Source organism: Grus americana, chromosome 1 (genome assembly GCF_028858705.1).
Source record: "Grus americana isolate bGruAme1 chromosome 1, bGruAme1.mat, whole genome shotgun sequence".
Classification (NCBI taxonomy): Eukaryota; Metazoa; Chordata; class Aves; order Gruiformes; family Gruidae; genus Grus; species Grus americana.
In genome coordinates this window covers 93,185,784-93,210,657 of record NC_072852.1, presented here as the reverse complement: position 1 = coordinate 93,210,657, position 24,874 = coordinate 93,185,784, and the positions used below count along the sequence as shown (strand labels likewise).

Here is a 24,874-nt window from a genome sequence, read left to right as displayed (position 1 = left end):
GCGGGACCATGGCGGGGGGGGGCGCGGGCCGGACCAAGTCACCCGGGTGGCGGGCCGCGCCGATCCCCGCGGCAGGGCCTTCAGCCCGCAGGCCCGGTGGAGGCGGGCAAAGCGGCGCAGGGGCTGCTCGCCCTGGGGGTCCCCAGCGCCGGGGTGTCTTTACACCTTCCCGGCACAGCATAGCTCGGGTGCTGCTGGGTACCCGGCACGCCAGAGCCGCGGGAATGAAGCCCCCAGGCTTCCCCTGCCCCCCATGGCTGCGGGGAGCTCCGGGCCTCCCGCCTGGCAGGACCGGGCCCGGCAGGTCCCCTGCGCTGCGGGCGGGAGCGGGAAGGCCCTTCTCGGGACCCAGCCAAGCACCGTGGGCAGGCTGATGCCCGAGGCAGGGTAAGGGCCACAGGGCAGCCCCGAAAACACCGCCGCGCCGTGAGCCCCCCCGGCTGTGGTGGGGCGTGTTGTCTGCCAGATGCCATGGCATGTCAGCCTGGACACCTCTCCAAGGCCTTGGGCCTGACTGCATTCCCAAAATGTAATAAGCGAGAAGGGAAAGAAATATAAATTAAGGGAGTTATTCATACTTTTTAAACCTCACAGTTCTTCAGTGTCTGCCTCAGGAGTTTGGGCTGTTTGGAGCCAGCGCGGCAGCAGCTGATGCACTGCGGCAGCAACAGAGTCCTCAGGGGATGACCCCGTCACGAGCCGTGCGACTGTCCCCTCCCATCGCACACACACACAACCCAAAATGCAAAAAAAGCTGAGAAAATTACTTCACACCGGTAGCAATTCGTATCAGCATTTTGGGCAAGGAAGGGCCTCGCTGCCCTTACCCTGGGCACCCACCTGGCCTGCCTGGTCCCTGCGTGCCTTGCTCCCAGCCCCAGCGGTTAGGATTTGCCATGGCAGGGCCAAAGGGTCAAGGCCAGGCAGGAGTGGGGCCTGCGGGGGATGCAGATGCCCTGAAGGGTTGATTGCTGTAATGTATTAGTGCTCCCAGAATAGTTTCCCATCAAATGGATTGAATTTTTGTGGTTCTCTGTGAGTTTTTCTCCCATAAGACCTTATTTCCTGCCTCCTTCCTTCTCTGCCTGAAGTTGAATGTACTCATTTCTTACCTGCCAACATTGGTATTCCAATTAATACATTTGTTAGAAACAATGGAGTTAAATTGAGCATGTTTTTTATACAGTCTTCTCTTTAGATTCCATTTTGTTGTATATTTTCTGTTTTCTTTCAAGGAGTCTCATACAAATACATATTAAAGTGGTGTCCCTTTAAGAAGAGAGAGCAAAATTGGCATTAGTGATTGCACCTGTAGGGAAGAGAGGTGAGAGCAAAGCAGGAGGCAGAATTGATAAAAGGCTGCCATGAGCCTGTCCTGGAAAGGAGGGTGCTAAGCTTTGTAGGCTAAGAGTGGAGATGAGAGGTCAAAGATGAAAATGGAGCCTCCACGGTGTGAGCAGAGGATCACAAAGGTCTCTCTAGCCGAGATTCTGAGGTGTTTTGAACATCCTATAAGCGAGGAGCAAGCCTGGGCTGTCTGCTTTCAGTGTTGCCAAAAAATGGAGCAATTGGCTCAGGGGCTGTGCCCACCACTCCATTCTGTGTTTATAAAAGGTCCTGGAAGCATCTTTATCCATGATGATGGTACTGCTTCCTTCAAGGTGTACCACAAGTCTGGTAAGAGCATAGGTAGATGCCAAGGGCTGTTCCTATAACAAGCTAAAATGTGGGGAATTTTTTTTTCCCCTTCTCCTCTCTCTCTATGTTGTTATGAAGCTATTCTGCTGCCTATACTTTATTTTAAAGGGCTGTAGATGAGTGGTAATACAGGTGTATGGCTTACTATTTTTTCTAATAGTGCTCTAGCAAGTAATTTGGTTCTAGGGAATAGCTGGGATGAAAGTTTGTTAGCACTTATGTTATTTAAAATAAATAGCCTGAGGCTCTATTATATGTCCTGCTCTGTTCATCTTCCAATGTATGGTTCCTTTGTTATAGTAACCTTGCAATAGATCTATAATTGACCGTTTCCCTTTTTTGTCACTATATGTAGCCAGCAAATGGCAACAAGCCTGTCTTATGCACCGCTTGGTTGCACTGCTGCAGAGGTCAATGCTAGGCTGACTTTTCAGGGACAAGAGCAGGTAATAAAGAATGAAGAAAAAGATGCAGTGCCTTCTTTGTAGTTAGATACCTATTAACAAACAAAAGAAGTACCCAGCAGCAGTTAGTTTGGGGCTAATGCTCACAATAAGAATTGTATCCTGTGTTGCTTTCCGGCAGTCCCCAAATATAGACCTACTTTCCCCAGGTGCGACTGACCTTAGTCAAAGGAGTTTGTTTCCTTATTGTCAAGAATTCTTCCTGGTTTTCTCTCTTGTCGGGGATTCTAAAAGCTATTTATCAATGCCTCTGCAGTTATCTTTCTCCTCATCCCCTCTTGTTTCCCTTTCAGATGCTGGCAGCATTCAGCAGTCAGAGGACAAGGTAAGCCTGTGTCTTCACCTTCATATGTGTGCAGATATAATCCTGCTGTAGTAGCAGGCCACCTCAGGAGATGCAGATGTCTTTGGACACTATCAAAGTGCTTAAATTTGCTGTTCCCTGTGAGAGTCACTCTGTCTCCTGCAGTCTGGAAAATGAAGCAAAATGCTAGGACTGAACTCCAGTAAAACAATGGGACTGGGAAACAATGTGCACGGATGCTGCCTACTGTGGAATAGCCCACGGTCTTTTTGTCTTAATAACAGATAACTTAGAGGCGCTAAAGCCATTTAAAAAAAATCTTAAAATAGCCTGTTTATGGAGTATCTCGGGCTATGCGATGAGTATCTAACTGCCTTTTAGGCCCTTCTCATCCTGAAAGATGTGCTCAGCCCTGAGGGGCAGTGGAGGGTATGCGCGAGGCTGGGAAGCAAGAGCTGTGAAGTTCTCCGCTACACTTTGTGCTGCCCTGCTTCCTTGGTCTCTGTCTGCAGCTGCTGGAGTACTTGGGAGTGGTGATTTATGAAGCCCTGGACTGGGGAATTGACAGCCAAGTGGAGCGAGAACTGAGTGATCCTTTGGAGAAACTGCTGTGCCTCATGTTGAAACTGGATGATGAGGCAATGAAACCAGCAGTCACCCTGCAGGATGTTATCAAGGTTTCCTTCTTCGTTCTTAGTAAACATAGTAGCTTTAGAGGAGTTGATGGAATAATGCTGTTAACCAAGGGGCAAGACCATTTCTGGGAAAAAGCTGGGTAGCTTGTTGGAGAACACAGAGGGTGCGCATGGCTTTCCCATCAGAGGGAAAAGGCAAAACCATCTTGGGTGTGCACACGTGCCTGTGGAAATGAATTAAGAAGGAAGACTGAGCATGGCGCGCTCTCAGCTGTGTCTATGAAGTCCTTCTGTACATAGTCTCCAAATTAGGTACCTAGAAGGCTATGGATATTGAAAAAAGTTACTTGTCCATAGTATTCAGTTTCTGCAAGAGCTGGGATTTGAATGTCTCAACTCAAATGAATATTTTCCTCTCAACCATAATTTAAAGGTATGAGAAACTTCCCACCCCTCAGTCTGATCAGGGCAGGGGAGAAGAACAGGACAAGTGACTCCGCCTGCTGTGTTTTGTTGCGATTTGTCTGCACTGGAGGCTTCTCCTTCCGGGTACTTATTTCAAACTACACCTTATGGAGAATGAGATATATAAATTACACAGCTACTTACATTATTGTACATATGAAATTGGACATAATCTTATTTCTTTCTTCCTCTGCATCTGCAATAAATTAAAAAAATATAGAAATGGGCTGTGAGGAAGATTTTTTTAACCATGGGGTGAGAAAACTGAATCTTGCTTTATTCTACTGTGATTTTTCATTTCAAGATCTCTTTTAAATAGCTGCACTTCTTTCAGGCCTGTGAGGAGCACTTGACCAGGCCTTCTGAGGCTACTAGCCATTATGAAATGACCTGTAGGAGTCTGTTTACTGAATATATGGAACTTCAGAAGCTTGTGACCATCATCCAGACCTCCAAAGAGGTACGTTTGGGATCACCCCTTAGTTGTTATTCCTTCTGCCTTCACACAGTCACCTAGTTCTAAAATAACCTTCCCATTGCACTAGAAATGGTGTACCTAGCTGAAGGTCTCGTTTCATGATGTGAAAGGCTACTGTCATATACTGTCTCTGCACCATATTAGTGATTTATTGTAGCTTTTGAAAGTTTGGGTGTTTGGGGCTTCTAGGCTTTTCAGATTAACATTAGTTATTTATACAGAATAGATAGGAAATCACTGAACAGTGCAAGGTAATGAACTCATGTGCTTGCTTCTCAGAGTCTGAGAAAAATTGATGTGGAAGATTCAGTGGAAAATCCCCTTCAGAAGAAGGAAAAACACTGGGTAAGTGATTTAATTCTTCATTATGGGGGGCTGGGGTTTTTTGTCTACCTTGGCTCTCTGAGGCTTTCGATTGACTCTTGTGTAGAGCTTGAACACAAACAAAACTTTTTGGGTTGTTCAAGAGCTTAAGTAGTTAGACTTGTCTGCAAAACAAGCTGGGGAGTGAACTTGAAGTTAAACTGTTTCATGTGTTAAACTCATGTGGACATTTATTCTACACAGAGTGTCTTTGTGGTTCAACTTAAACCATTCCTAAAAATGAAGTTGGAGGCAGGGCAGTCTTTGGAGTAAGTGTCCACAAGTAGTTACTCAGGCTGTTTCTTCCTGCAAATGAGCCCCAAACTCCAGCTTTTGGCAGGAACTGACACCTGCCAAAAGCAATCTTTTCCCTTCTTGTAGCTGGACTGAAAACTCCCAGAAAACTCTTCTGTTGATGGTAGTACTGGGGTGGACTAGTTGACTCTTATTATGTGGAGTCTGTGCTGGTTCAGGGCTGGAGGGGACTGAGGGCCAGTAGGTCTGGCCATCTTTGTGGCTATGCAGCTCCAGCAGCTGAAACAACGGGGTGAAGGAAAGTGAGGTTGGAGATACAGCTCCTACATTCTGCTTATTGCCTTTCTTGTCTTAACCTAGATGTTGGACTGTGTGTTTGGGGCAGAGAAAGCAACTTATTCTGTTCTTTTCAAGGCCCTACACAGTCAGGGCTCAGTCAGAAACAAATAGCTCTTCTGGCTGGAGCTCTGCCTAGCATAAACAAATGCACTGTAGTCTGGAGTCTGTGGAGACAAACGGCAAGCCCCGAGAGACTTGTGGACTCGCTCCCTTTGTCTAAATAGCACTTGCTTTGAAGCGTGCTCAAACTATTCGTATGAAAATGTTTGTGAAATGTGTGTTTGGGCATATTCTCAATTTTGTGATCTATTAAAATAAACTGGCAAGCTATCTCAAACCACAAACTCATCAACTGCTATAGTTCTTTTCTGCAGGGAATACATGAATAAATACATGGGCTTTGCCATGTGACCTGAAGGCCAGTGTATTTGGCCTCTGCTCCTTCAGGAGGCATGAATTCCAAAAGCAGGATGTCTGTTGCAAATCTTCTGCCTCTAGTTTCCAAGTCCCTAAGTGCCACTTGATTGCATTGCTCTGACAAACTCTTGAGTTTAAAATAACCAGGATGCCAACTTCACTGGGATCCTACAGGTTAGAACTGGTGCCAAGCAGCCAATGCTCTCTATGGACCTCACTTTTTCATGTTGACTGCTACAAAACAGGCCTTCTGAAACAGACCACAGCCTGATGGTGTGCAGGGTTGTACAGTTTCAGCAGAGCTTATCTGTACATGTCATAAGACAGTCTTCACCTTGAAATCGAAGCACTGAGACCTCTTAGGAACGCAGCTGTCTTACCACTCATCTGTTAAACTGAATGCAATGGGTTTCAAGTGTTGTAGCCGTTTGCACTGTATTGCACAGATGTGGGTATTTTATGCGGAGTTTGACAATACACGGGATGGTGGAAGTAGAATAATTGCAGTGATCCAGTCAGTAAGGAAAGAAAAGTATGAGTGATAATGATGTCACCTACATCTGAAAAATGTTTTGGGTGTACAAGGTGCTCTGAAATGGCCAGCTGAAGGCAATTCTTGTCCTGAAACTAATGTGGCAATATTACAGTACAGAAGTCTCTCTTCAGGTCATATCTTTCAGTCAAGTTCCGTCACCATGTGAAATACAACTCTCGAAAGTGCAAATGGCTCAGTATAAGCTATTTCAAAGGTTTCTAATACTGACCAGTTTGCCCAGAGACTTTTGTGTGTTCTCCTACATGATGTGTAGCCCAGGAGATACGGCTAGTATATGGTCACTCTCTGACAGTTCTAGTTTTCTGGAGTTGAAGTATGACTATACCAAAGCCACGCTAAAACAATCCAAGAAAAAAAACCTGTCTCCTTGAAGGCAGCCATCAGTCAGAGCCTGCATAAGAGTCTTCTGACAATATACCAAGATATCTGAAGGGATAAGTTGAGAGAAGATGCTTCATACTGTAAGTGGAAAAGGAAGAGGAGTCTAAGTCACAAGCCTGGTTCCGAGGCAGTTTTCTAAAATGTTTTGCTTCCCATTCTCTGTTTATAATACAATCACTTGTTCTTACTCAATTTGCCTTTGGGATCCAGATAAGCTGTTGACTTAGCACTTCCATTACAATGTTGTCTAAACATTATTTTTTTCCTGTCTTTAACTTTTGTTGGGTTATGCTGCATGCCTGAGCATCCTCAGATATTAATACAGGAACAGGATGAGCAGATGTCAGTTATCGGCTTGTGTCTTCAGGCTGAAACTGCTAATGTATGCTGCTGTGAAGGTTAAAGTATAAGAGCCCTTTCCCCTTGTCTTCCTCTTTTGTCTGTGGGCCCTTCAACCCTCGGTTTCTGAAAGTTCAGAGGATTTTAATGGTAAGATTTGGGATTTCATTCCAAGTGTTTCCTAGGGTCCAATAATACAAAAAAGCTCTGGCACCTGGAGCACTTGCAGGCAGTAAGTATTGAAGAAAATGGGCCTAGCTACCTGGCGGCAGAAGCTGTGTTTTGCTGAAGTACATTCATAAAGTTAATGACAAAATTCAGGAATGAACGTGGCAAGTCAGCTCCCAGATCCTTCCTTGTAAATTAACTTCTGCAAAGAGAAGCAATTCACTGTTCTGGTACTGTGCCCTGATCTGCAAGTGAGTTGAATGGGGCGTTAAGGACACACTTCTGTGTTTCTGAATGATTTCAGTTCCTAAATGTGCTCTGTTCTGGGGAGGGAGGGAATGCTGCTCCATGCATTCTAGCCAGGTGTTGACTTGGCCCTCACTGGTCTCTCCAAGGCATCCCTGTGGCCCAACGTCATCCGTGAACTGCAGAATGGTGTGAGGCTGCGCAAGGCCACTGAGCGACCACAGCATCACGTGCCTCCAAAAGAAACTGTCCGCTCTCCCTTTGAATTACTTTTGGATGATATTCGGCACAAGAGGTACACCCTTCAGAAGGTGAGTGATGAGAGTCAACAGACACCTCTGAAACCACCTCTTCTACCTCATTTCTAAGCAATATTTGTTGAGACCTCTTCTCCAAAAGCCTGTCTCTTGCAAAGGTACTTCCAAGTCCAGAAGTGTCTGGGTCTCCCTCTCAGCTGCAGCTCAACATTAGATCACACTGTTTGTCCACCCAAGTGCTTCATTTCCAGTAACATTTTAATTCAGGGATAGCAATACTTTTAGGAAGCTGGGTGTTAAACTTTTTCCCCCTCCAGGGGTCAGCCACTCCTTTCCCTGGAGCAATTACACTGCCTTGCACCCAACAGTTTCATGAAATGGACCCTTGCCTGCTTATGCTTTCCACCTTGGACACTTGTGGCCTCTCAGGCTCCTTGAGCTGAGCTGTGCCTGGCATCTCTTGCTGCTTCCCTTCGCTGCTTCCCTTCGCTGCTTCCCTTCGCTGCTTCCCTTCGCTGCTTCCCTTCGCTGCTTCCCTTCGCTGCTTCCCTTCGCTGCTTCCCTTCGCTGCTTCCCTTCGCTGCTTCCCTTCGCTGCTTCCCTTCGCTGCTTCCCTTCGCTGCTTCCCTTCGCTGCTTCCCTTCGCTGCTTCCCTTCGCTGCTTCCCTTCGCTGCTTCCCTTCGCTGCTTCCCTTCGCTGCTTCCCTTCGCTGCTTCCCTTCGCTGCTTCCCTTCGCTGCTTCCCTTCGCTGCTTCCCTTCGCTGCTTCCCTTCGCTGCTTCCCTTCGCTGCTTCCCTTCGCTGCTTCCCTTCGCTGCTTCCCTTCGCTGCTTCCCTTCGCTGATGTTGTGGGATGTGTGCAAGTGCAAAAGCACTTTAGAGCGAGTCCTTTGCTCAGCCTCAGGCAGAGGCCTCTAGGCGGTGTCTATGAGCTACTGCAGGAATTTAGTCAGGGTAAAAAAAGCTGAGCCCCTTCCAGGGGCAGCTGCGGTGCTAACTCAAGTGGTAGGGGCTTCTAACAGCATGGATGGTTGTTGAGGATGACCAGATACAAAAATGTCGGGGGTGCCTCTAAAGGCTTGTGATGCTGTTTGCTTGCTGCAGCTTGAGCTGGGAATGATGAGCAGATCTAAAACATTGGCATAAGGCTTTGTGGCATTGGCGTGCTTTGCAAACAGACATTTTGGCAGAAGATGAGACACAACTCTACTTGTAATAAAGAGCGATATTTTAAAAAGTGAAAACTTTGCATACCATACTAGACTTCAGCCTTTTTTCTCCTTGTTGGTGCTGCTAGAGTGCAGGGGTTTAAAAGCCTCAGCGAAGCCACGCACCTCTGTAAAACCCCAGCTCTTGCTTTTCTTGACTGTGGCTCCAGCCTTCAGATAAGGCTATGACATTTCTCTGGAGATGATATCTGGATTGATATATAAATTAATAGTAGTGGAAAGGAGACAATACATCATAACTACTTGTGTTCCTTGCAATGTACTGTGTATCAATGCGCTGTGCAGTACAGAACCGTAACTCAAGGTGGCAGGATGAACTGGGTCTTGATTTTTTTTTCTTATTTTTTTTAAATTTTTTTTTTTCTGTGGTCAACAAGAAGCACAAACGTATTTGAAGAGTAGTATTCAGAAATGCTAGAAGAAAGCATAGCGTGCTACTGCTCAGGTCTTTGTGAAGGCTCTTAAAGGAGGATTTCCCCATCTGCAAAACTATTTTAAAGCTTCTCTAGCAAACAGTGGTCTAATTTGCAAATGAATGAAAGCACAGCTAGTGTGGGAAGCTGTAGTGTTCTACCTGGACTCCCATGTGTTCTGAAGTTGTACACACAGGGAAAGTAAATGGCATAGCCTCAAAGAAAGAATAAGTGAACAAAGCAGCTGAAGACATGCATGTACAACTTGACTTTTTTGTCAGTTCTCCCCTATGCAGTAAACACAGGGCTTGATGAGGGAGACAGTCTGCCTCACATGAATACCTGCCCTGCAATTCTATCTTGCTATTGTTCCTAGTTTATGTAGCCAGTCTCTGGGACTCTAGCTCATGCATACAGCTGTCTGCTGCTACAGTTCTTGTTACAGTCTTGTTAACCCATTCAATTACTCTCCTGGCTGGAGCTGAGTTCTCGCTGATGAATGTGATGTGACCATGGTGCTTGTCAGGATCATTCCTGACATTAAAATCTGAGTACAACATTTTCCAGTGGCTCCTCAGAGCAGTTCACAAGCTGCTGGGGCTAGAAGGCTGTATGCTTCTTGTGCAAGCCCCAAAGAGCTGTGGAGTGCTTCTGATTGCCTCTAGTTTGCCTCAGGCAACTCTGTCTCTACCAAAAACCCATGTACGTAAACCTCATCATTCTACACTTCCCAGCGCAGTTTTGTTATGCCTTCCCCACCTTTCCTATTCCTCAAAGCCTGACTGGAGTCATTCACTGTGCCGCTGAATGGGAGGGTACACCACGAGTAGAGAAAGAACTATTGCTTAAGCATCACTTCTGCTCTTCCAGGTGATCATCGAGCAAAAACACAGGACCCCCAAAGTTGATGTAGCTGCTCCCAAGCCTCATCTAAAACCTGTAGGTGACCTGGTGTTGCATCTAATGACAGCAAAACAAGATGATTCTGGAGCTGACAGGACAGTTTCTAGGAATGTAGAGCTAATGTCTCAGCTACTGGTTTGGATTTGGGAGGGGGATATATTAATGATACTTAAATTTTGGGCAGACCTTCCTGTCAAAACATGGGGCTAGGAAAATGGGAGGTGACATCTTCATAGGAGAAAGATGATCAGTCTCTCTACTTCCTCTGCTGCTTCTTCCATTTGGAACATTTTGTGGTCCTGAAAGTACTCGTGGTGTTCTTGATGTCAAATTTGGGAGTTCCTAGAGTATTCTACTATGCGTTATCTAAAGGTTCTCTCATGTGTCCCTTGTGTGCAGGGCCCAGTGCCCTCTTGAGAGAGAGGCATGTGTAAAACAGTGCCATTGCTGAAGGAGTAGTTCTGTCACCACTGGTGTCCTTGCTCTAGCCACTGGCTCTTTCTGGTGCTATGCTTTGCCTGCAGGTGCTGGAGAGGAAGCTGAAAGAGTGTGTGCCATGGGAGTCCAGCTGGCATGAACACCTCATGGCAGGAGTAAAACGACCACAAAAGCTTTTGTCTTCTGCAGCAAGGGAAAATGGGAGCACGCCCAAAGGTACCTGCTACAAAGTGACCCATCCAGCATGCAAGTGAAGTCAGCGTTGACTAAAAATAATGGGTGGCCTTTGAAATGAAAGCCCACTTATCTTTTCCACAGTATGTATAAATGCAAGGGAGGCGGGAATGCAAATTTTGTGGATAGAGGTGGTATGGCATAAGAATAGTTCTTTCTAGAAAATATGTTTGTGGCTTATTAAGACTCAAAAGATGTTTCAACTTACCTTTTTTTTATGGATGTTCAAATTTGTCTGTCCACTAAGTGAGAGGACAGGATTTTGACCATCCCCCAAAACTAAAAGATTATGTAACTACCAAGACAAAGTCTAGCCTAATATCAAATTCTGATGTGTGGGTATCAAATTTGTCATTTTCTTGTCACAGAACAGTATCTTGTCCTGTCTGTGTGTATGGGGTTTTTTGTTCTCCCTTTCCCCTACAGAAACGCTTGTGACACCAAATACTGCCTTGAAATCTCCAAGCGATAGATTCTTAACTCTCCAAGATGCCAGTACCAAGTTTAAAATTGTCAACGCTGCAACACAACAGCTGGGACCAGGAGTTCAGGTAAGGCTTTAAATGAAAGGACTCTGGAGAGGCACAAGTACTTCAGGCATTAGATCTGCGTGCGCACGTAGCCTGGAATGTCAGGTTCAAATCCTAGTGTTGGCAATCTTGTCTCTCAAAAGTGAACAGATATGGTACTATTAGGTTCACTGAAGTCCTTTCCTCTACAGAAGTTCATACCATATTTAAAAAACTTCTTTTTGTGCCATGATTGCAGCCTGTAGAACCAACTTCTGCTCTGGTGTCTTAAAACTAGATCCCCCAGAAATTTTAATATGCATAGCAGTTGGGCCAATATAGGCCAGAACTATTCCCGCTCTTACCTCACAGTGAGGCATTTGATGCTAGATGTATTTGTATTTCACGTGGTATGTGAGCTTATGGAAGGAAAACTTAATGATTTATATTCAGGAAGCAACTTCACTGGTGAATTCCCACTCTTCTACCTGTGGAGCAATTTCAGGAGCACTATTCTTCAATAAACCATGATACATGGTCTTCGGGTTCTTTAACTCCTGGCTTGATCATGAAAAGCTTGATTGCTTGGTTCTGGGATTCAGCCTGAGCATATTCAGAAATTCTGTGGAACAGAACTTAAGCCCTAACACATCATGTCTAGCACAGATCGCTGGCATGCAAACAGGAATCTGTTTTCTGTAAACATTTCTGTCTGAAGTGCAGTTGCTTAACTGAGGAAAACGAGTATGAATTAATAAAAGAAAATCTTAGCTATATTTGCACAAGTCTGTGCTACTTGTAGGAATGTTCAGCATCTGAGCACCCTGTGGTTGATGTATTGCTGCTAAACTAGAAGGACCTTCATATGGAGAATAACATAATAAAATTTGTGTTCTGCTTTTCTAGAGAAGCTAGAAACAATGCTGTTGAGATACAGCATTGGGTTTGAGTCAGGTTAGTGGAGCACAGTCTCTTGAACTGTTCTCCAGTGTTGCTACATGTGAGCTGGAGCCAAGAAAATGGTTCCAATGTACTCTGGGAGTTGTGTAGAGAGGACTTTGTGAAGTTGGTTCCTGAACAGATGAAACTTTGGGTGTAGTATCTGCATTGAACTTGGGTGAAAGAGAACAGATGAATTTGAAATTTCCGTAGCTTGGATGGAGCTTCCTGGTTGTGGGGAATTAACTTGCTATTACCTCTTGGAATATAAAGTTGCTAAATGTACCACATTCATTTTTCTCTCCACTTTTGGCTGAACCTTGAACATTTCTGGTCAGTCCTGGGTATCCTGGGTTTTGTTTAGCAGCAGCACTTGTGAGGAAGTGGGCTTGGTGTCTCTTGTATGCAGCTTAAGAACATCCTGTCCTCTCATCTACAGGAAACAGCTCCCAAGCTGCCTTCCAGCACCTGGCTTGCCTCAACTAGGTCATCAGTAATATCCCACAACAGCACAGGTCAGTGCACTTCCAGCTGCACATCTAAACCAGGTGACAAAGTACAGTCAGTGGCCTGCTGGGTTCCCAAATCCTTAGGTTGGGCTCACTGTACCCTTTCTGATCAATTGGAGATGCTTTACAGGAGAAGCTCCAACATTAAGTAATGAGTCTGGGGAGATGTCCTTAGAATACCATTTCTCTGCAGCTGACTGAAGCTTGTATAGCTCCTGCACCTTCAAAACAATGATAACATGTCCCCAGAGGCCTAACTGGAATCCACAGTAAAAGCTAAATGAGTATTTTGAATGTTCAAGTAGAAAGTGCACCACTTGACTTTATTAAACTAAATGGTGCTAATGAAACCTCATCACTGCCTATTGACAAGCATAATTACTGTAACCTCTGCTTTTTGTCATCTGAGCTGATGGGGGTTGAGGGGGAGAGATGTAAGCCTTGCTACCTTCAAAAGGCAATGGAGTGCTTTTGAGCGTTCAGCTTTTGGGGTGAATACTTAGAAGCTGCCAGTTGTTTTTTTTGCACCCTAAAACTCTCTCTTCCTATCCAGGTCTCACCGCAAATTGCGAATGTCCTCCCATGAGTGCACCCACACTAGGAGACATTAAACCTAATGGTTTCCTGAATGCTGGCCAACAGCAGCTGCCTCCTTACAGAGGAAGGTCCAAATCTTTAGAGAGAGGCCTTCAAAGCAAGGAACTTGTAAGTCCAGCATGTCAGCTAGCAAGCCTGGTCTGATACAGCTGGTAATGACCAGAGCTTGCACCTTGATCCTCATGCAAGCAGTAAGCATTCGTGTGGGTTTTATCTTAGGCCACATTGTATACTGATCTTAAGTTGGGATAGTATTCTCTCCTTGGAGACAATTTAAGAGAAGACTGGATGCTGTAGTGTCCTTGTGGAGGCTTTCCAGTTTGAATGACATGAAATAAAGATGTTCCTCATACAAGAAGAGAAAAATATGACTGCATTACTTCAAAGTATCTGTCAAGGCTTCCTCAAGCAGACTATAGTTTGCAGTAGGGCTGTCCTGCTTTCTCCGTCTCACCTCGTTCTCTCTAGATTCTGATATGTTCACAAACATCCTTTAAGCTGTAGTAAAGGGAACAAGTGGTTGACAAAATGTAGATAGCACAGCATCAGTGACTTTTAAATCTACGCAGTACTGAAGTCATCAGGCTCTGAATGACTGTGGTGGTAGTGATACTGGGTTTTGTGCACTTCTGTGCAACCTTCTGAATCATGGCCTTGCCCCGTCCTGCCCTGACAAGGTGTGCTGTGCCCTTGCCTCCTCCTTTCTTTCTGCATCCCTCCCTGTCCTACCCCTGGTGAGTCTCTAAACTGACTGTAACTCTGTGTTACCTCTTTGTTCAGCACTGTGGTGGGGGATGCAGGTGGGTTGGGCTCCCCACCTGGGGATGAAAGCACTGTTGTGTCTTCTGGTCAACCACCAGACCATTTGCGTGGTTCTTGGGAAAGAGAAGGCAAGAGTGCTCTACTGTGGAAAGGGATCCTGTACCTAGGAGGGGCCAGAGTGCCGTCTGTGCTTGGTCTGTATGAAAAGGTAGAAATCCTCCAGATCTGGCTGTGGAGATGGTATTAACCACTGTGGTGACCAAGGGACCTGCTTCCCTAATGAAGCGTCAGGAAGCTGCTTGAAAATTATAGCAACCACTGAAAGCTGTGTAGTAGTTTCTCTGCTAGTATTGTCAGAGTCAACTGATGCTCCCCATCACTGGCAAAACTGAGTTTTGGGGGCAAATGCTCCTGAGCCTTTTGGGACCCAGGTTTGAGGATGACCTCCCCAAATATCTGCTTCCTTCAGTTTTCTCTGATGCTTAACTTCTGTCTGTCAATAGGACTGTCCCTTTCCTACCAAGTGGCCATCACCAACCATTGCTGAGCTGATTGGAACCAGATATGCCATGATGGTGCTGGAAGGGCAGGGCTTCTTCCAAGGAGGTAGTGATGGTGTCTTTCCAAAAGCAAAGGTATGTTTCCTCTCCTCTTTGTGCTGTCTTTGCCTTTTCAAAAGCTGACTGGCTTCATGGCCCTCAGTGCTGAACTGCTTCAACCTACCCTGTTCATACAGCTGATCTGAGTTTGGCCCTAGCCTGTAAAAATCTTTTAATACTTGTGTGGTGATGGCTTCTAATCAAGCTTAAGCTGTGTAAGTTCCCTGGAAAGTAACCCAGCCTTTGCTTGATACTTCTTCTTTGTTATTTCCACTCTAGGAGAGCTGACTGCTGTGACTGTTGGCCAGCTCTGAAACCACAAAGTAATTAATTGGGATTTGGTACTGCTAAACAGTGAAGCAAAGGCTCTTAACTCAGGCTCCCACACCTGAGTTGTGCTGACTCAAACCACCTTACTGAGTGAATGCAAAGGTTGGGGAGATGAGGAGGACAGGGAATGACCTCACTCTGCTAAACTGCTGGCTTATTCACCGAGCCTCCTTTAGAGGGGCTGTTGCAACCAGCCCCTTAGAGCAGATGTCGTGAGTACAAGCCCTTTGCAACGCAGATGTGAGGAAGTCTTGTGCTACTTGGCTTAGGGGTCAGCTTCTTGCCCTCCCTTATTTAGCAGTATAGACAGAGCCAAAGGATTCTGCTGGCAGAGCTGTGCTACTTCCACAATCTGCCTGATGCTCCTGAGAATGAATCCTTGTTTTCTTCGCACCTTCCTACCAACCTTGCTTTAACTTGCCTGCTCTCTGCCTATTCTAAAATGGCTCTCTTACCCCCTTTGTGCTCTTGCTGCTGAAGTTTTTTTAGCTTTCTCAAGGTCTACTTCTCAAGATAATATCACTTCTGACTGCCAGCTGTGTATGAATGTGTTCTTTTTTATAAAGTTCAAGCGACTCAACAGCTTCCTTATGACTCATTTTTTGCTTCAGGATTGGATTCAAATTTGCCCTGACTTAATCTCTTTGGGATTGTTGCAGTCTACCTCAAAGAATGTCTCTCTTCTTCCCTCTCTCTTAACTAGCTACTGTTACACTCTTGCACAATACAGCTATTGTTTGCTCAAGAGCCTTTTTTAAACTCCTGTTGTCTGGCAGCTGCCCCAAACCTCTGCATCATAAAAACACTGGCCTACAAGTAAGACTTTTTTTTTTTGCCTTTTTAGCTTTTAATTCCTGTGTCTTTGCTATCCTTTATTGAACCTCTGTTATTGTATGTGGATCCAAACCCTTTAGAAGGTTGGTTTATGTGCTTGCTCTTTGGCAGGCAGCAGATACCGTTGGTACAAAGATATTTCCCACTGGCATTCACAAGTAACTTTCCTTTCTACAGATCTGTTTCAGCTGCCATAAGCAGATGTTTCTTAAGTGGCCTTACAGCTGTTACCTCTGCAGCAGGTGAGCTGGTACAAAAGGACTGAATGAGGAGGGAGAAAAGAGTGAAAAGAACAGTACTGACAATACTCAGCATTCAAACAGTTGCAAAACTGGATAGGAACAGGTTGCCAAACCCTTCAATTTTGCCATACTGCACAAGCCAGGCTGAAGTGTCTACAGCTGCAGAGGACGTGGAAAAAAATTGCCTCTGAAGTGGTATCTCAATTTTAACTCTTACTATTAAGCTAGCTGTGACCAAATTTACTGTGCAAGTATTAGATTAAATTTCTCTGAGATCACTCTCTGCATTTTGCTCTAAAGGTTGGATTTAACTGCAGTCCAGGGCTTGAGCAGGTTCTGGGAGAGGCTCTTCACCAGAATTTTCTATTGAGGACTGGAAAAGTGAACTCCAGACCCTGTGACTGGAAACAGAGTTGGAGCTACTTGTATCCACTTATTTGTCAGAGATTTTCTGCTCATGGGAGAGGAAAAGAGGAACTTCAGGCTCATTAAGGCTCACTTAAATCTATTTGAAGCAGTGGTGAAGCACTGAATTGATTACAAGCAACAAGTAAACAACCACTGGGAATTGAGTAACTGTCTTGTGGTAGTGCTGGCTGAAAAGTAATGGGTGTTTGCAGATAAGGCCTTCAAGCTATGGATGCTGACATTTCAGATGATCTAAACTAGCACAACTAGGAGGGCTAGCAAACTGAATAGGGGAGTTCTAAGCTTGCTCACTTTGCCATCAAGTGATTGTGCCACAATCACAAATTAAGACTTACTTGGGAAGGTCACCTTTAGCTGCAGTATTGGTATGTGCTGAGCTTTACTCAAATGATAATGCTGGGAACTTTTTTCTCTTAGAGTTGTCTGCTGTGACTGCTGCATCAAGGCAAGTCTAGTCTTTACAACAGCATATGGGTGTTTTACATTTTCTGTTTTCCCTGCACCTCACGTAGTCACAGGAAGCTTTCCTTCACCCCACTGATACCTCAAATCTACATTCTAGCTTGTTTCTAAGAAAAAAGAAGAGGGAATATTACAAGATACAAAAGCAGCCAGGATACCGCAGACATCTCTTGTCATACTCAGCTAAAACAACTCTGGTTCCTCTTTCTTTCATCCTGTGTAAAGTGGTTGGGATTACTCTATGCTCTATTTATACAAGGGTCAGGAAGTTCACTGCATTAATGTCTATCTTCTAAGTGCACCCATAAATCAATTGCATGCCATGCAAATTTTCCTGGTAAGAAGGAGAACGTGTTTCCCTGAGAACTCAGGTGACTTGTGCTGTGATTCTAGATGTCCATGCCCTTCAGAACGTGTGTACATCTCCCACTTCACCTCATAAAACTTTTGAGACTCTCCAGAGAGGAAGACCCAGCTACTCAAGAGCGGAAGAGCTCAGAGTTGCTGCATGAAATAGAGCACTGGGAGTGTTTTGGGTAAGCTGAGATGGGGATGTTCTCTTTTTACCTTGAAAGATGTTAGCAGTTACTTGTATATGCAAGTCCACAAACGTGCAGACAGCAGTGTGTAGTATTATGCTGGTCAGCTGAATGTTATGCTGAATGACTGGTTTAGCCACTGGTCTAACTAGTCCACACTTCTCTGGAAGTGGTGTGGATCTTAGATGACCAAAAGGGAGGACATGTAGGTGCTCTGAAGTCCATTTGGCTTTTTAGCTATCAGGTTTCTGACGTGGATTCAGAAGTGTCCATATTAGCCCACACATAGAAGGTTCCTTGCAACAGCCTCATTTGTATGAGAATTTCCAGACCCCATTATATTCTATCTCCCACAGCTGGGGGTCTGTCACTACAACCCAGGAATAGCTGCTTTATACCTAGAAATAAAGTATACTAATGGTCTCAGGTACAACTGACTGAAGAGTAATGCCTCAAATGGTTTCTCAGTCCCTCCACACACATACAAACACCCTTTCCTTTTGTCCCCAGAAAGGGCTTTTGACAGTTCTGGGTGGAAAAGACAGACCTTGTAGGTATAGGTGCAATATCTAGTACTGGAAACATACATTATCTGTTCTTTTCTTTCCAAATCAATTATATATTCTGCTGGAGGAACAGGTATCTCTTCTCTGTGAAACCATTCTTTAATGTAGCCAAAATAGTCACAGGAGTTTCTGGTTCAGTTTGTACCTCAGTTGCCAAAAATCAGGGGCAGTGTTCACTACTGAAGTTAACTGTGTGGGGCAGTTGTTTGGTTTGTCTTATAATGCAGGTGCTGCAGATGATGTCTGAGTGACTGCATTACTGCCATACTTCAGGATGGCAAAAAAAAAAAATCCTACAGCATAAGGATGCAGCCATAACCTTGGATCAACCACAGATATCCATTAGCCCTTTGGCTGACATACTGTCAATGGAGAGAAGGTGTCAGTAAATGAAGCTGTTCTGGTGCTTAGTAGCCTTCCTAAGTGGAGCTGACTGCTCTGCTTTACTCATGCATTTAGCTAAACCGCTTAGCAGTTTTGGATCATGCGTGGGGGAAGGGTGGAGAGCACTATGCCTGCTAACAGAAACCTGGGTCAGCTTTCCCGCTTTTCTTTTTCTCTCTCCCACTCCAGCGTACCCATTGTTTTGGAACCCCATTGCCTAGCACAGCCTCTGTGCTGTTACACAGGGACCATGGCAGACTGGCTGACTGCAGACATCTGTACGCGATGTGAGCAGTATCTGTTGAACATGGCTTCCAGTCAACAGCAGAGCATCCCTCTCAGGAGAATTTCCTGGCCTTGAACCAAACTGGAATGACTCTACCATACATTTCTCCTGTCACCTGTTCTGTACCTGAAGTAAATGAAACAGCTTTATGCACCTACTGACATAAAGGCCTGAATAAGAGACCTCCCTGCTGGTTAGTCTAAGCAGGAAGCACAGTTAGTATTTATGTATTGTGAAGTATTAAAAAGCTTTGTGGGTTTTAGAACTGTTTTAATTCTTTTTATGTGTCTTTGGGGAAAATAAATGTTGAAGCACTATCATGCCTCTAGCATTTCCTCCTTTGCACCTGCAGTTGTCATTATTCTGTGGCACTGTTTGCATTCATTGCTGAGCAGACTTCACCCTACATAATGAGTAAGGGAAACTTTTAACCTAAAACCTCAATTCCTGAGAGACTTGGGAAGTGGAGCTCTCAGTTAATGCAATAACATCACCATGCATTTTGCAATCACTTATGCCTTCCTGATAACTCACTAAAAATCACTTAAAACTCACTGCTCCGATGCATTTAATGCTGCAGCAATGGCTGTCAGGCAGCCTGCCCAGTCTGCTTGCATAGGAAGCTAGCTCTTGATTTGGTTTTTGTCTGTGTGCTAGCTGGCCTTTGCCACCAGAGCCCTCTGGTGCATGTCACTGAAGCATCTAGTATATCTCAGTGCCATCATCACCTGAGGGGCAGACAGTTGTTCTCAAGAGATTCTTGCTCTTTCTATTGGCCTTAAGCTTTGCCCTGAGCTAAACTGGACTATTACCACATATGACATTCTAGAAAAATAAAGAACGTTTTGGTAAATTCTTTGTGTGGTTAAAACAAAAAATGGGATATTTGATAGTATGTCTGTTTCTCCCCAGGAATTGCCTGTATGGAAGGGGTGTGGGTGCTCTGACGGCATTCTGCCTGGTGTGTTTTGCAGGGCCTGGATAGACAGTGTTGAAGGATGCAATGGACTTGTAGTTGCAATGAATCATGCTGAAGAAAATAATGGCTGGGAAGGGCCAGTTCTTCTAGACAGAGGAGAAGGGAAGAAAGACATGTTTAAGCTGAGCCCAAGGTCTGCATCCAAACTGCCAGAAGGGTCAATACCTCCAGCTGACTTGTGCTGGCCTAACTCTGCTTCCTCTAAACTGCCTGTCTGCAAGCTGACGCCTCACTTGCAGGTTTGGGCAAGCTCTGCAAGTAAATGAATGTGGGGAAGCTGGAGCTTGTGCTTCCTTTTGGAGCAAGTTGAAGTGTTCCTCTTCCTTTAGTCAATTAGGAGGGGTGCAGTCTGCCTGCCCAGGTCCTCTCCTGTATGTGCTAATCACTGGTGCTGCTGGGAGGCACATCCATATCAGGCAGGTGGGCTCCTTGCAGGCTGCAGGGAATGGCAGCCAAGCCACAGCTGTGCTTGCTGGCAAGATGGGTGCAGCATGGGGCCGGGGGCATGAGGTGCTCTTGGACGCTTTCTGAGTGAGGTAGTTTAGATAGAGCTAGAAATGAGCTGAGATCAGCCTGTTTTGATTAATGTGCAAGTCCAAAATGTTTCTCGGAGCCTGGGTGCAGCAGAACCCAGTCTCTCAGAACCTGGCGAGAAGGTATCTGTATGGCGCTGAGGTAGACTTCAGTTTACCTGGAGAACAAAGGCAGTTCTAGGTTCTGTCTCTTGCACAGCTGCTGTGGTGTCACATGGGCTTTTACTGATTTCCCCTTTTCCTCCATTGTGACCATGGGCAGGATGAGGAAATGCCCTCACTGCAGAGCAAACAGGCAAAGGGGTGGGGGGCAGTGTGGATGCCAAGGGACAGCCTGACCTTCCCTGCCTATCCCTGATCTAGCAAGCTGTCAGGAAGACCCATGTTCCCATCACTCCTCTACTATACTGGCTGCATTGGCCCCGAGTGGGCTAGTAAAACCTCTGTCCCCTGTATAGGAGTGACATCTAGTCCTCTTCAGCTCTGCCATGCAACCGTTGCTCCTGACCATGGCAGGTCATGACAGCTTGTGGGGGGGCAGGCTTACTAAAAATGTACATCTGTTTAAACACAGCCAAGAGAACCTGGTCATCTCTTTTTCCTAGCTAGAGACTAGGCCTTACCTGGGAGCCACGGCACGCAGGGTGGAGCAGGCGCCACACAGGCAGCCTGAACTGAGGGTGCAGAGTGGGAGACTCCTGTGTGGAACAGGTCTGGGACCAAGCCTTAAAGGCACCAAGAGCAGCACTTTCCAGGGGTGCGGAAGTCACTGTGCAAAACCCATTCTGTTTGCAGCCCCTGAAAAGTGATGGTTTAGAGGAAAGCCTTCCCTCTTCAAGCACATGCCAGGATTTGATCTGTTTTCTAGTTTTTTTGCTGGTTCCTCTCATCATATGGACTAGAGCCTTCCTAGCTCAGAGTCAACTGATCCTAGTTATTAGTGTTGTGTTCAGGCGAAACTTGCCTTTGGACATGGAGACCTTTTGGTATTTTCCCACTACCACAGAAAGTGGTCTGTCTCCGGGCCCTGGCACTGGGTCCCTTCACACAGCCCTTAGTACCTTAAAGCACAGCTGCAGGCTTTAGTCCTATCCCAGTAGTGAATCATGACTGAAAAATGGGAAAAGTGTAAGTATTACCACTACTAATGGCAGGAGCCTGGACTGGGGGGGCACTGGGAGCAGAGAAGGGAGATCTCAATATGAGGAAAAAATGCTTCACTCTGAGGGTGGCAGAGCACTGGAACAGGCTGCCCAGAGAGATTGTGGAGTCTCCTTCTCTGGAGATATTCAAAACCTACCTGGATGTGATCCTGTGCAACCTGCTCTAGGTGATCCTGCTTTAGCAGGGGGGTTGGACTAGATGATCTCCAGAGGTCCCTTCCAGCCCCTGCAAATCTGTGATTCTGTGATCTGTCTAGGTGACCTTACTTGCATCTTGTTTCCTCCTCGGGTCAGCTCTGTGTCCACTGATTTTTGAAGCCAGCAAGGGGCAGGCAGGTCTGAGCTGGGACACCTTTTATTTCAGCACGGGCCCTCTGAGGAGTGACCCGCTGAGAGTGGTGGCTCATCATTTGTCAGCAACATGGACAATGGGATCAAGTGCACCCTCAGCAAGTTTGCTGACGACACCAAGCTGTGTGGTGGGGTCAACACGCTGGAGGGAAGGGATGCCATCCAGAGGGACCTTGACAGGCTGGAGAGGTGGGCCTGTGCGAACTGCATGAAATTCAACAAGGCCAAGTGCAAGGTCCTGCACGTGGGTCGGCGCAATCCCAAGCAAGACTATAGGCTGGGCAAGGAATGGATTGAAAGCAGCCCCAAGGAGAAGGACTTGGGGGTATTGATTGATGAGAAGCTCAACATGAGCCGGCAGCGTGCGCTTGCAGCCCAGAAAGCCAACCGTGTCCTGGGCTGCATCAAAAGAGGTGTGACCAGCAGGTCGAGGGAGGTGATCCTGCCCCTCTACTCTGCTCCTGTGAGACCCCACCTGGAGTACTGCGTCCAGCTCTGGGGGCCCCAGTACAGGAGAGACATGGAGCTGTTGGAGCGAGTCCAGAGGAGGGCCATGAAGCTGATCAGAGGGCTGGAGCACCTCTCCTATGAGGACAGGCTGAGAGAGTTGGGGTTGTTCAGCCTGGAGAAGAGAAGGCTCCGGGGAGATCTAATTGCAGCCTTCCAGTACCTGAAGGGGCCTACAGGAAAGCTGGAGAGGGACTGTTTATGAGGGAGTGTAGTGACAGGACAAGGGGTAATGGGTATAAGCTGAAGGAGGGTTGATTTAGATTAGAAGTTAGAAAGAAATTCTTTACTGTGAGGGTGGTGAGGCACTGGAACAGGTTGCCCAGAGAGGTTGTGGAGGCCCCATCCCTGGAAGTGTTTAAGACCAGGTTGGATGAGGCTTTGGGCAACATGGTCTAGTGGAGGGTGTCCCTGCCCGCAGCAGGGGGGTTGGAACTAGATGATCTTTAAGGTCCCTTCCAACCCAAACCATTCTATGATTCTATGATTCTATGATTCTACGATCCCAGCTAGGTGCCCGGCTAGATGCCTCGCCCTTCAGCCTGCCAGCAGCACCTGCAGGCAGGGCCCGTCCGCCCGGGGAGGCAGCCTGAGGCGGGAGCCTCGCTCGCCCGCCCGCGCTAACGGCTCCCGCCGGTTCCAACGGCTCCCGCGGCCTCTGGGCCCGGCACCCCCGCGGCAGCCAACCGCCGCCTCGCCGCTCCGGCAGGGGGCGGCCACGGCCCGCGCTGCCCGCCGGGGCTGGGGCCCGAGGGCCTCGGGGAGGCGGCGGGGTGGTTGCCAGAGGGGAGCAGGTGGAGGTGCGAGGTAACCCCTAGCCTGCCTGGCGGTGCCCAGTTACGGGGTTCGTTATTGCCCAGGCCCCGTCCTGAGCCACTTCTAGGATATAAAAGATATTTTTATTATTGTTATTTTTATTTTTCCATCTGTCCCACGGCACTCCCCCAAGCCCGGGGCCCTGGAAGGTCCGAGGGGGCATTTCCCACTGGCAGCCTGGTCCTGGGCGACAGTGGTGGGGAGGTGAGGGGTGGCTGGGGTGAGGGGGGTGAAGTGAGGGTGTGTGAGCCAAAGAAAGCCGGGACAGAGGCACAGCAAAACAAAAAGGAAGTTTTAGGTGGAGGTGAGAAGCAGGAGAGGCCTAACTGCAGGAACCTTGTGCAGCTGCAGAAGTTGTTTGGTGTTTGATGCTTGAAGCCAGCTGGGAAAACGTGCTCCTGTAGAAAGTAGGTACAAACGTACTTGAATAACCTTACCCCCTGCCAGCAACTTCTTATTCAAGTGAAAGGTGGTTTTGAGTGGGGTTTCACCCTACATCTGATTCAGTTCTGCTTTTTTTTTTTTCTTTTGTTATAAAGGATAAACATAAGGACATCATGTTTTACACATGAAATAAAACTGTAGATGCAGTGTTGGGCAGGAGTAGATTTAAAAGCTATGGGGGCAAACTGGGGAAATGGTCTGGAAGAAAGAGGAGTCAATTGAATAAGGATAAGTGGAAGGTCGTACACCTGAGCAGCAATATGAACTCCCCAAGTACAGAGAAGGGAGTGATGGGTTAAGTAGCAATTCTTCAGAAAAAGGATCAAAAGCTGAAGGCGAGTCAGTTATGTCATGGTGTTGAGGTGATGGAAAATCAGTTGAGGGGAGATGTGGGGTAATTGGATCCAGCCCAGTGGAGAGCAGAGAGAAGGAGCGGAAGTTGAGAAACCATTACCTACCGGGGAAGTTTGAAAGAACTGAAATTCTCTAACCCAAAGGAGGAGAGAACTGAAGTCTTTAAGCACATAAAAGGACATAATCTTTGCTCCTTGTCTGCGATGGAGAAGAGGGGAAAAAAAGAAAAAAGAAGGCTTAAGTCACAGCAGGAAAGACTCAATTTAGATGTTAGGAAAAATTTTCTAATGACAGGGATAATAAAGAATAGACTGCCTGGGGAGTGGAGAGCTTTAAGATCAAGTTAAGCAACATCTGTCAGGGATGTCCAAGGTTTAGGTGATCCTGCCTTGGGTTAGCGGGATGGACTGGTCTGACCTTTCAAGGTCCCTTTCAGCCCTAATTTTTCAGTGGTTCTGCGGGCCGACATTAATCTTCTTAATGGTATTTAAACAGTCAGCAGCTTCTCTTAAGTAACTGCTAGCAAGTCTCTTCTCTTGCCTGCGGTTTAAAATTAACTTAATTTCCATGCATCACTTTCACCCTCCGGCTCCCAACTCCTGCATAGCCAACCAGCAGCTGAATTCCTTGACTGCTTGTCTGTACCTTCCTTGTGGCTCTGCAGCTATCCACAATGAAAAAGAAAGGACAGAAATGCTGCATATTGGTGGCTATGTCGTTGGTGTCAGGGTGGCCTCCTTTTCTGCCTTCATCTGTAGGAGATAGGGTCCCCTTTCTTGTGATAGCCGGATCTCGTATGTGGTTATTTCATTTTGTGCGCTCCAAGAACCTGCCTTTCCACATTGCCCGCAGCTTTCTGAGGGAGCTTGTTGTGCCCTGCCTCTGGGAAAGGCTGGCCTGTTTCTGAAAGGAATCCTGTCAGACCATGGGTCTTCACTTTCAGTTTGTCACGGACACTGCCCAATGTGTGTGGCACTTGTGCGTAACGATGTTGTAATTAATATGTTGTCCACAAGTGATTTCTCTTCAAATGACACAGACTCCAGAAAGGAGGATTCTGTGGTGTGAAGTTGGCCCTTCGTCTGGGAGCACGTCCTTCCACTCCTTGAAACTACTAATAAAGGTGAATTAAGTTTTTCATCTGCCAGCAACAGAGTA

General features: G+C 46.5%; 1 protein-coding gene across 6 annotated transcripts; it reads left to right on the top strand.

Moving 5' to 3' along the window:
- The first annotated feature begins 55 nt into the window (after positions 1-55).
- On the top strand, positions 56-19,375 carry LOC129202244 (protein spire homolog 1-like). Of its 6 annotated transcripts, XR_008575663.1 has the most exons (18): positions 56-387; positions 2,456-2,487; positions 2,979-3,143; positions 3,535-3,650; positions 3,901-4,026; positions 4,324-4,389; positions 7,258-7,419; positions 9,878-9,946; positions 10,435-10,564; positions 11,009-11,133; positions 12,470-12,578; positions 13,093-13,244; positions 14,402-14,533; positions 15,531-15,643; positions 15,839-15,903; positions 16,750-16,777; positions 17,188-17,330; positions 18,473-18,611. XR_008575663.1 is itself a non-coding variant. In XM_054814664.1 (17 exons), the coding sequence occupies exons 4-17, from the start codon at positions 3,537-3,539 to the stop codon at positions 18,642-18,644; spliced, it is 1,593 nt and encodes a 530-aa protein (XP_054670639.1). In that variant the 5' UTR covers positions 56-387; positions 2,456-2,487; positions 2,979-3,143; positions 3,535-3,536; the 3' UTR covers positions 18,645-19,375. The 6 variants fall into 6 exon arrangements, 4 of the variants coding, with proteins under 4 accessions (XP_054670639.1, XP_054670657.1, XP_054670648.1 ...); XM_054814664.1 differs by lacking the exon at positions 15,531-15,643 and having other exon boundaries at positions 18,473-19,375; XM_054814682.1 differs by lacking the exon at positions 16,750-16,777.
- Positions 19,376-24,874: the final 5,499 nt, after the last annotated feature.